This window comes from Halichoeres trimaculatus, unplaced genomic scaffold (genome assembly GCF_033239565.1).
Source record: "Halichoeres trimaculatus isolate MK-OKI-2021-1 unplaced genomic scaffold, fHalTri1.1 fHalTri1_scaffold_7, whole genome shotgun sequence".
NCBI classification, from domain to species: domain Eukaryota; kingdom Metazoa; phylum Chordata; class Actinopteri; order Labriformes; family Labridae; genus Halichoeres; species Halichoeres trimaculatus.
Window position 1 is genome coordinate 16710835 of NW_027437185.1, and position 12518 is coordinate 16723352.

At 39.6% G+C, this 12518-nt stretch overlaps 1 protein-coding gene across 1 annotated transcript in view; it reads left to right on the forward strand.

Moving 5' to 3' along the window:
* Window positions 1–2717: 2717 nt before the first annotated feature.
* The window catches only part of neurl1b (neuralized E3 ubiquitin protein ligase 1B), a 32869-nt gene continuing 23068 nt past the window's right edge, over window positions 2718–12518 (forward strand). Inside the window, exon 1 of the mRNA XM_074673760.1 lies at window positions 2718–2970. Coding sequence (XP_074529861.1) covers window positions 2883–2970 — 88 coding nt within the window. The 5' untranslated portion in view covers window positions 2718–2882. The remainder of the gene's footprint in view (window positions 2971–12518) is intronic.

Consider the following 12518-nt stretch of genomic DNA (forward strand, 5'->3'; position numbering starts at 1 on the left):
ATTTTTCTGAATTTATCCGTGCTACATTTGGTGCAAGCAAAATGTTTGAAAAAGTCAGGGAAGGCATAACCAAACACTGAAACATACCTGTAAGGTACATGTAGTTTAATAGCTTCAGATTTGTGTTCCTCTGCATAAAAATACAGCTATATCAGGGATTTCCTCACCTCATCTATAATAACTGACTCAAAGAATTTTACAGGGACAAGAACAAAAGCAAGAACTTGATGATTACTGTCTTAAGTCACAGACAGAGCTTCATTAAAAATAGATGGAACTCTGTAGAGGACATCAATGCATGAGGCCCAAAATCCACCAAAATAATAATAATAATAAAAGCTTTCAGTGGACAATGTAGCTGTATCTACAAATGCAGGTTAAAACTGTATAATTCAGAAAGGAAACCATGTTCAAATCTGATGCAAAAACACCCATGTCTTCTCTAGGCCTGAGCCTCTTTAGGATGGACTAAGGCAAAGACAAAAACTGTCATGTGTAACAATGACAGACAGATTTTGGAGCAACATATGCGGCCAATGTATGCCATGTGCCATAGCTCCATAGTAAAAGAGTCCAGGTGCTAAGTTGGTCCTACCTGAAGCCCTGTTCTCACACTTATAAAGCATTTGGTGCTTCATAAAGCAAAAAAAAACCAACAAAAAAACAAAAAAAAAAAAACAGAAAAGAGGGACCAGAACTGAAACCCTGTATCAGGCAGAAATGAGACCATATTTAACTTTAATTTGAGAAAAAAAGGCTTCCTTGGATCTCAAACACTTATCTAGTATTGTTTCAAAAAGAGGAGATGTAACACAATGATCAACATGTTTAAAAACATGTTGCAGACATCAAATTATTTAAAATGAGCTCATACAGTATAATAAATGAAACAACAAATATCTTCGGTTTTAGCATTTCATATGTTATCTTTGCATTTTGTTTAGATGCTGGAGTGTTACTGATTTCTCACTGTTCAACATCCACTTACTGTGGTGCAACCTCACACTGGTGGATCACCTGTGGGGAATCTTTACATGGCACATCTATCTTAGAGTTGATTGAGTGTCAGCGCCATCTCATGGCTGATATCTTGTATTACCATCCAAGAAGTAAATTCTTGCATAGTTAGGCCACACTGTCTTCACTTAATTTGGGTTGTTTTAGCATTTTATAGGGATTTATAAGTCCACTAAGGCAGCTCACAGCACTGCATCAATTTACCTTCACCCCACATGTTCAGAAACTGTAGAAAGATAAATATCAAAGTCTAAGTTGACACAGGAAGAGGTTGGGAAATGAATTGATCAGTGTGGGTGTAGACAAATAGACAGGCTTTATTCAAACACAGATAGCCTACACTCTAAATGAGCGGGAGCTGGGAAGGTTGGACTAACCTGACCTTAAGCTTCCTCTGCTGAGAGTGTATTTTCTAATCAGCAATTCAAATTTGAACTTTAGGCAAACAAACACTCTGGGAGTCCAACGGATGAAAACTGCTGAGCTGGCAAGAGAAATTGAGAAACAGGCCGGACTCTAACGTTCATTATCAGGGTGAGAACAGGCCAGCAGGGGACTGGGGAGGGAGGACAGTCAAGTTTAGTCTCAGTACTGGGCAGCCAGGCCAGTGTTCGTGTGCTCTTATTGGTTAAGCCTGAGGAGTTTGGATTCAAATGGTGAACTTTTGACCACTATGTTAAAGGAAAACACTTCTGTTATACTAGCTGAAACCACCTTAGAGGGACATGCAACCACTTGACACTCCAATTTTACTGGTAAAAATAGGAAAAAAAAAAAAGTTTACTCTATTTTTAACTGAAACCTTGATCGATTAATGGCATGTGTGCCACCTAAGAAAAGAAAAAACATGCTGTTATGACTAGGGTCGTATTTGTAGAATTAGGAATAGGGTAAAAAAGGACCATTTTCAAGACTATTTAAATTTAGGGGAAACCAGTTAATAGCATAATCTGCAATGTCAAATGGGACGTCTTTCTGGAAACGATCATCATGACTTTTTTTTTTTTTTTGTCAAATGCAAGTGACTGCGCTTCTTATTTGGTCAGCCAGTTTCTAATTAAAACATGAGTGGAGGATCAAAAAGTCACAAAACCGAGCAAAACTATTAAAATCTGAGATATTTTTGCACTCGATGTTCTCTGATGCTTTGTGTGAGGCTTCACCTAACGTCTTTCTAGTGACGTTTCACCGTGCTTGTAGATCTCGTGGCCCACTTTATGTTCTGTGTCCAGTGGGTGAAACGTAGTACTTAATACAATGTTACGTCTAAAAACGAACGAAATCAAAAGCGAGTAACCAAAGAGATTTTTTTCAAAACCTCTCTGAGAAAGGAGGGCACAACACTACCTTACTCTGCTGAACATCCGGTTCGCGCTCACCTCTCAAGGACAGCAGTGAACACGCCCAGTTTACCTTTTCTAGAGCCTTGGGCCGTAACAGGAGTCACATGTTTGGCCATGTAAATTTAACCGTCCGGTCTGGAATCTGACACACACACACACACACACACACACACACACACACACACACACACACACACACACACACACACACACACACACACACACACACACACACACACACACACACACACACACACACACACGCGGTGCCAAAGTCCTTCCCCTTCCAAGATGAATTTTATTGGACAGAATGAAGAGATAACAATAGCCACGTGCCCATGTTTACAAGTCCTTCAAATTTCTGGCGGGCTTTGGTCATTATCCTAAAAACACATTTTCAGCAAACCTGACAGTCAGTACCAGAACTCGACCAAGATGACATCGTAGAAAACTTTTATTCAGTCAGTTCAGTTTGGTTCATACTTTTACTAGTTTTGTCTCCTGTTACTTCCGGTAAATAACATGGGGAATCAGCAGTCTTCAAACCTTAGCTCTTCCTTTGCAATCCTTATCTACAACAAAGACAAGAAACGAGCTCATCATACAAAGGGTAAGCCACATTCTTTGATTGTTTTGTCTTATTTATTATTATTTTTACCTTGACAATTGTGTTTATTAAAACTGTTAAATTTTATCTAAAAATAACTGAAAAGAGTGAAAGTTAAACTTACAACTAGATCAGATAAAATGTCCTCCAGATGTCTCAAGAATAATCCAGAAAGAAAGTATCACAACTACTTCTAATTATAGTCACAACAATGATGTAAAGATTTCAACCCATTGCCTTTGTTGTGAAGTTCCACATTGTGATATTGTGTAGTCTACATTTGTATTATCTTGCACATTCTATCAATCAAAGTATTACTTAAACAAAATTTAAGCCATCTGATAATAATAAGACTCTATTATTTGTTGCTGTAGTCAGACAGGAAATGCCTGTCACTCCTTAAGTGTGGTTTTGAGCCCTGTGGGGCTCACAGAGGTTTACAGAGGCCTCAGATGATGTCACCGCTTTCCCAGACCCCTGTGGGGTGATGAGAAAAGAGACAAACTGGATCTGAGACCAGAAAAGGAAGTCACTGAACAAGCACTAATGTAATCATAATCTAAGAAAAGTAAACAAGGTAATTTGTCATGATTTTCAACCTCTTGGATGGCGCCTTACTATTGGTTTCTTCCTTTTATTGATTCTTTTTGCCTGGTCAAAAGTTTAGTCATAAAAGGGTCATGCTATTCTTTACTGACACTTTTAACTTAATCTACCAATTTAAAATCAAGATGAGTGCATGTGGGTTGAAGGTTGTGTGTTTGTGTCACGAGGTAAATAATGACAGCCACTTTTTCTTTGCATTTAACCTTTGAACATCTTATCACCTTAAGTTTTATATTTCACTGCTGGGTCCCTAGTCTGTTTCTTTTGTATTGTAGATTCTGTGAATTCAAGCTCTTGATCAGTGAAGTTTGCGCCTCTCTACAACTATATCCTGCAGAATTATCACAAACAAAACAATTATGTGATGAAATAGTCCCCAGGCAAAAATACTTTGACAATACAGAGTTAAGATCACTTCTTAATGATTACAAAGAATCTAACGCTTACCTCTCTGACCACAGATTGCTCAAGCGTTATTCAGTTTAACTAAAAGGAAAAATGTGTAAAATGTGTCAAAGTATGATGAAAGTCGAGTTGAAACGTACCAATAAGAACCACTAGGTGGCACCACTATATAACATTGATGACCAGAAGTGGAGGAGGGCCATCAGGCAGCTCTGGCCTTCATGATCTGACTTTGGCAGGTTCAGAGATGAGTTCATTGGATCACTGTAGCCAAGCTACAATAGATGTTTTAACCATTTCTCCCTTTGCATCAGGCCAACATTAAACTGTGAACACTGATTATAATGTAACCCCAAGCGTCTAAACTGGCATTGTTGGAGACCATTTAGCTGTGTTAACGCTACAGTTGACTTGAAGTTCTTTCTTACGTCTTGTTACCTCCAGCGACAGGTGTGGTTGTGTAACCCCTGCTGTGGTCTGCTCCTGTATTTTAAGCTGCAGCCGAGCCCGTCTGTGTTTGTGTCTCCTTGAGACGACAGAGGACCTGATACCATCAGACTGATGAGTGGTTTAAAGGAGAATAAGAGTGGAGAAAGAGTCAGTCGGAGAGGGGGCAGAGTATTCAGTTCACAGAAGGATCCATCATCATGACGACTTCATCTCTTGCTGGCTGATTACATCTCAGTTATCTCTTGTTGCATAATGCTCTGAGGACCTGTTAGCACATCCGAATGTATAGAATTGAACAACTGTGAGTGTGTGTTTGTGTGTGTGTGACCTTGACTGTTTCTTTGACATGTGATGAAGATCTTTGGGGCAGCATAAGGGGAGGCTGTTAAACATTCAGCACCTTCTTAATTATGCAAGGCTGCTTGATTTAGTGCATATGTGTGTTTCGGGGTGTGGGTGTGTTTTTGTGTTTCTGTGAAGGACTGAGAGACAGAAAAATCCTAAAGAGAGACAAAACATTTTATAGTTATATCCTATATTAATAGTAATATCACCAGAAGTGTACAGGAAATAGCAAGAATTATTTCTGCTGATAGGGAGTCGATCAGTCTTTATGCGTCACAGCAGTTGTTATACATTTTTAATGCTGATTTAAATTTCATGAAGAGGTCATGGCGGTCGTTCAGGCTTTCTTCTCACTGCTGCTGAGGATAACTAAGAGTGGGATTATTATTAGTTTTATTTTGGTGATGTGTTCCTGTTTTTATGGTAAATGACAGGGGGTTAGCACAAAAGCATGTATTAGAAATGACAGGGTAATACAAGGGGATAGTGTCTGAAAGATAATTTGCAACAATGAGGACGGTGACAACAACAACCATGGGTGGGGGAGAAAAATGATTTAGAAGCTTAAGGGATTGATCGAGAGCGTCATCTAAAATGTATTTAACCCAACCAAATATAAAGATTTGAAAGCAACAGCATGACCCTCCTTTACAAGATGAACTCATCATACATCATCAATTATTTCAGCCTGTTATATTATGGGGAAGTTAAGATTACATTATTTTTGCTCCAAATTCAGCAGGGCTTTCTATGCAGTGCAAGAAAATCTGTCTCCATCTTCTATTAACAGTGGCAAAGAGCAGCTCAGAGTCTCTCATCCGATCAAACGGGATCTGTTTGCAGCTTAAAGGCTGCCAGCAGACTCCAAATCGCCCTTATCGTAATTTCAGCTTCTTCTTTTGAAGTTCCAGTTCAGTAATGTTTCCTCACTCCTCTGCTCCATGCCTTGTCTTCCCATTTGCGAAATAGAGAGAGTTCCCTGCAAAATTCAGCCTTCTGCTTTGAAGGCATATGAAAAGTAACAGAAAAGACATTTCTGAAAAGGGTATATTCTGTGCTAGTGTAAAACAAAATATCATCCATTAATAATTTCACAGTCTTATTGTGAATCATTGATTTAAAACACAAAGAGAGAGACATTTTCTGGTCGTAGATGCTCTGCATTTCTGTTTCTACATCGCTTCTTGTTGTTAATAATCCTCTGGGATATTAGATACACTTCAGTAAAGGAAGTTCTCATATTTACAAGTTCCAGAAATAGCCATGTCAGCCAGCACTCTCAGTATATCAGTGTCCCGTCTGAAGCTGGGGCCCCGTAGAAGTTTCCCACACGTGTCACAGGCCAATGTCATGACAGGAGAGGAAGAGGGGCCCGGGGAATGGGAAGGAGGCGAGATTAGCTTTAAGGAGAGGGAAAGAAAATAATGAGTAAGACAAATAAAGGCTAAGAGACTCAAGACAAGAGAAGGCAAAGGGTTGTTGAAGGCGACTTGACAGCAGCAGAGGGACTTGGAGGACAGGAAAAGAGGGCACAGATGGGCGGAAACACTCGGCCGTATAGAAGTGTTAAAGGTGAACTGAGTTACTGTGAAATTGACCCTGGTGTTCCTTCTCCTTCAAACCAAATGCAATACTTATGTAACAGGGTGTTTACGGCACCCACATCTTTGTCTCTCATCTCACTGTTGAAGCATTTAAGAGCTGTAACCTCTACCTGTTGCTGGCCGTCTTGTTTACCTGTTTTATATTTTGGCTGCATACTGTACATTGTAACATCTCAAAATGTCCTGGACTTGAGATCAGCTTACAGAGCTCCCACTGGCTCATGTCCTGTTTGTCTTTGATGTCTGGTATGTAGCCCGTCTTTGGAGCGAGTTTTCAGATAGCAGTTAGGATCCAGTCCAACCTGACACGTTCCACGTTGGTTTGATTCTGACAGCGCGGGAGTTATCAGCTGTATATCATGTCACTTCCTGGAAGCTCCTTACAGAAGGCCTCGGATTAAAGTCCCACTCAGCTCAAATATGTGCTTTGCCCTACATAGTGAACAGGGCCATGAACAGGTTTTTAGTGTGCAGATGCTAGTTAGCATTTTACGCTACCACACTTAGTATACTTAAAGGTATTGATGCCTTTTTTAATTTGTAAAAAAAGGTCTTCGCTTTACATTCAGGTAATTTTGCTGAGGTAGTTAAACCTAAATAAAACACTGTGGGGTAGGGATGGGAAGTGCCCTTATCGATTCTGCTAATCGATCTGATTCTTTATCGATTCCCTTATCAATTCCTGTTGTGAATTTTCTTGGTACAAAAAGTAGCTCTACAGGTTTTCTGTGTCAACAACATTGAATTGAGTTTTTACTGTAAGCGAATAAAATGTAATTGGTCCCTGAGTCTGGATATTTCTGGGCGTAATTATGTGAAAACAGGTAAAAATTGCACACAATGTGACATTGATGTAGTGTGTTGTAATATATTAATAATTCAAGTAGGCCATCTAGTGTCTCAAAGTGGTTATAGCAATGGTTTAAGTTGTTTGGAACCTTTGCGTAGTTATGAAGTCAGCCATGAGCCTTTCAATTGCCTGTTAGCTTTTGACATTTGAAATTCTCAGTATTTTTTACAAAGAGTTGATGTGATATATTTCTGTGATGAAAGTTGAAATTCTATTCTGAAGCTGAAGTTATACTGATGCATGCTAACTGCTATAATATCAATACAGTTTCTCATATACGTTAGCTTCAAGCTTTTGCTATTTTGTTATTTTGGTAAATAAGGTGATTTATACCATTTCGAATGTACTGAATATGAATCTCCTGAGAGAGAGTAATGTACATTTCTTTATGAAGTCAGGTCTTCAGTAAAACTTCAAGCTGAAAATCCTGAATCAGGGTTTTCTTGGGAAACATGATCTAACTGCTAAGCTAAGATAGCTGCAGCAGACTAGTCGACGTAAGGCCCGGCGGTTCTGGCACAATGTCAAGAATTGGTAAGGGGCATTGTTAAGCACAAAAGCTAATGATATCGATGGATTGAAACTTCTTATCGATTCTCAGCAGGAACCGGTTTTTGATTCCCATCCCTACTGTGGGGGTTATTTTATGCACTGGATTTGCTGCATTATGATTAGCTTCACTTTGTGCTTTCTTTCTACTGCTGTTTTGCTTCACACATTCCTCACCATTCTTCATTGTAAATGTGGCATGTATCACTTTATATGCATTCATTTTCTTATCAGGAGTGTGTTGCAAGGCTAGCTTGCTAAATAACTGTTTGCATGAATGCAAGGGTGAAACCTATGAGTGAGTAGTTTGTTTTTAACATCTTGTTTTTGCTGCTTGCAGGAATACAAATCAAATGACTCAAATACATCAAAGAATGAGCATTTGTTTGATAAATTATGTGGTAAAGCCAGCTCTGTATGTAGTGTTTGATAGCCTTGTGTTGGCTCTGGTTCTCTGGCTGTTTTCTGACTAAAGAGACCAGCTGGTCCCCCCAGGGTGATACTACTACTACTACTACTGACATGTATGTCATACAACCCTATTTTAAAGAAACCTTTGATTAAAACATTCCTTTAATGCTACATTTTTTGGTTGTTTATTGGTTCTTTTTGCTAAGAATCCACACTAAGTATATCATTACAGCCAGATGTTTTATAATTTATCCAAAGTTTAAATACAAGCTCTACAAATAAAAGTCAACATTAAAAAACTCACTGGTTACTTTACTCAGTTGACTTATTAGAAATTTTACCAGTATCTTGTATCTGTGTGCTCAGATAAAATCCAGGTTAAGTTAAAATCATTATTTGACCTCATCACAGTGCAAGATAAAGCCATTCCCATTGATGAGAAGTTCCTCCTGGTTTCCTGTCCCTTGATACAACTGTGTCTACTTTGGTGTTAAACTTTGCAGCTGCACATGTTCAGCCAAAACAAGCTGATTTGAATTGTATGAAAACAGAGGAAGCCTGGTCCTCCTCTGCTGATCTGTCTCTGATTCTCTGGATCAGCTGCAGCTGCAGGGCAGTAAGTCCATCACGATGAAGAACTGTTTGTCCGTATACATCATTTATTTATGTGAGTCCTGTAATCTAATTATAGGACTGCAACTCAGATCATTTTCTCTTTCCGTCTCCTCATATCATGAAAATTGAAACATCAGTCTCTGAATCAATGGCAGTAGTTATAGAGACGGGAAGCGTTTTTACAGACCATCTTTATTTGATCGGGAATCCTCGAGATCTTGTTCTGTTTGCAAATGACTAAAATTGATAGACTCAGACAGATCTGTTATGCTTTACGTCCCATGCTGTCAGAATTTATGACAGTGATCAGTGATTCTGAAGTGAAATGCAGGTAGCAAAGAAGAGAAGAAGGCTGTGTGGACATGCTCAGTGAAGGGTATCCATCCATCCAGAACAGAGTGGGAGTTGGTTGAGGAGTCTGCACACACCTCAGCTTCAAGCTGCTCCATGGGAACAGGTGGATGGATGGCAGCTGTTTCCCTGGAGACCTGGACTAACAGGACCTGCTCTCTAATTACCTACACCCACCTGAGTGTGCCACCAGGCAGGGAGCGTGCCCAAGCTCAAGACCCTAAACACATGAACAAATAGCATCGCTTTGACTTGATGTTGCTCTTTTCTTATAAATAGCTGTGGCAGGAGGATGCCTATGGGAAGAAGGACTGAGCTAAGGACATGAAGGCTGGAAAGGAAACGATGTGTGCACTTTGGACACAGTGCTGGCATGACTGTAGAGCTAAGCTGACAGGTAACATTAAAAAATGTCTAAAAATATGCCATTCTTTTGCTTTATCAGCCAAAGAATACTAGGTTGTGAGGGACTTAGGCCTTATCCCTGCATGATAGCTTATGCATTAGTAATATAGCACAAATACAACTTGTTTCCACTTATGTGCTCAGAGGTGAGTCAACCTGAACTCTGTTATCATTTGGGAATCTCTGTGATATCTGATATGCCAACAAAATTCATCTGTATAAGCTTTGCTAACAGGCTCTTAGCTAGCTGGGAATTTCCTATGGTTACCTTTGCTGATAATTAAAAAAAGTGTCATACTTTAAGAAAGCTTGCTTATTTGGTTTTTACTGTGTAGGACTATTGGTGTTAATGCGTAAATTGTGACATGATTAACAATGGGAGGTTTCTTTTTTTCTCAGTCACATGCTATTTTGTCCCTTTGGGTGAACCATAGTTAAGCTGCTGCAGTGACTTTCTGCTTCTTGCTGCTGAGATGAAAAATAACAAGACCTCTGCTCTTTTGAATTTTTCATTTCGATTTTAAAACAACACAAGGGGCTCAGTGGACAAGTCAAAAGTTGTATGCTATTCAAGTTAAATCAAGGAAAAATATCACTGAAGCACCTCAAGCTAACACCCGCAAGCTAGGTACAGCTTACTGGGGTGATGGCAGTGGACAACTGCATTTCAATCAGGAGAGAGTTATACACCAGAAAGAGTTAAGAACAGATTTAATGGATAAATGCAAAGAAAAGTTTGGCAGTTAGACCCCATCAAGCATTGAGCAAAACAATCAACGTAGGGGGAACAAAGGCATTATGAATTACACATACCCCTCGATGGATTCTACGCACTGGTGGTGGTGGTGAGAGTCTTGAAAAGACTGGAAGATGCGGTGAGAACTGAGCGATAAAGAGCAGAACTGAATGATGGAGACTGGAGGTGCCCAGGGAGGAGGAATGTCGAGCAGAGAGCCTGAAAGACAGCTGACAAGCAGAAGAGACGGCATTTAAACTTTGGCATCTATGAAATGATTGGCTTACGATTGAAGCAGAGTCGCTGTGATTGGATTGAGAGAAAAGTTGACACGCCCCCCCTGGTCAGCTGCTAAGCTTCATCACAAAACCAGGCGTTTATAACTTTGAGCTACGTTGGCCCAAAACAATCAAATGCTTGTTGATTTCCAGTGTGATTTCTCCTAACAAGACGGTTAATCATGGTGGTACCAATGAGACTTTGTTTTTGAAGGCAGCTGATCGAGATTTCTAATGAATGGACAAGCACCCATGAAGAACAAAGTGGGCTGGCGGCTTGCCTGCACACATCTTCATCAGCACTTTGAATAATTGAAATATCTTCTCAAAGCACGACCACTAAACAACGCTCGTAAGCTAACGATGAAACCAGAATCCTAAATTGAGCCGCTACAAAGACGTTTCTCAAGCACTGATCGAGCTAGCATGCCAGGTACAGTAAAACAATTAAACAAATACTGTTTTTATCCACTGATTGTGAAAGTGTGAAATCAATAGCAGAAATCTTGGTACTGTTTAACTGGAGTCGTACAATAAACGTCACACCGAGTCTTAATATTTCCAATATATGCATGGAAACAAAAAACACAATCAAAGAATTTGTAAAAATCAGTGATCAACAAACAGCTACACCCGAGTAAAACAAGGACATACTTGGTCGTAAAAGTCAGTTAAGGGAAGAGATTTACGGTAATCACTGATTCAGCTGACCTCCTCAGGCAGGTTTTTTCACAATCGGTTCCCTCACAGCAAATTTTTTATCCTCTTTAGTTTCAGTCTGCTATTTAGATCACAAAGAGGCAGGATTGTGATGTACATGTCACTGTGTACACTATCTATCAGGTTTGTTGTTTTGTTTGAATTCTAAGCTAATGAAGAAATGCACTCGCTAAATTTGCCCATATTTCAGTACCAGGATGATTCTTGTTAAGTTGCTCTTTTTGAAGGTACCCAACGATGCAAATCTTGTGAGAGGGGAGGGGTTTCCTTCAAACTTCACTCCAGTTTGTTGTCATGGATAACAAAATGTTATTTGTATAATGGGCTCAATGGTGAGTATTTGTGTACTCGATTACTCATACCCATCCCTAGGATTTGGAACAACTGAGGTTAGATTGAGCCAGTATTTCTGGTTTGCCACCTCTGACGACAGGTTTTAAAAATCTGCCTTTAAAACAAAAAAGTTATGTCATGGAGACTACATCCATGTGTGATAAAGTTTATGGTTATAGGATTAGCTGGATTCAAATGACAGATAAAGGTTTTGGAAATTTAGCAGATTGTTCTACCTCCTTGTTGCTGAGTGAATGAATCGAGTAGGGTGTTAAATTCAATAAATTTACACTATTTTTATGTATAACCTCACTTCCCGCAGTTAAGACTACACATTTTGCCACATTGACATCATTAAAAAAGAAATTGCACCTACTTGATTTGTATTGGTTTGACATGTAGTTATTGTGAAGACTTTTACTTGCATTTAGTGTTGACACAATGGAAGATAATCATAGAAATCTTCAGAAGAGACCACTACAGTGTAGTTAAGTGATCAAAACAAGACTGGTGTGGTTCTAATTTTTGTTTTTGGAGCTTGGCAGATGATCCTGTCTGCTGACCATAGACTGTCTATCCAAACTTATAAAAGGGCTGTTGTAGAGCCAGAAAAAAACTGTCTTTTTAAAACCAAAAACTCCACCAGCTGATTTCACTGATTACCTCACCTTCAAGCAGAGAGCGGGGACTAATCAGTGAAATCAGCTGGTGGAGTTTTTGGTTGGAAAGAATACCTGCAGCCTCTCGGCCCTCCAGGGAAGGAGTTGGAGAACCCTGCTCTAAGGGAATCGACATCACAGATACACCTGAAACGTTAACTGAAGTTGCTCTAACTTAGGTGACAACTAGCTGATGGATAGCAAGTCCCTCCGGTCTCAGATTGACCTCACTCC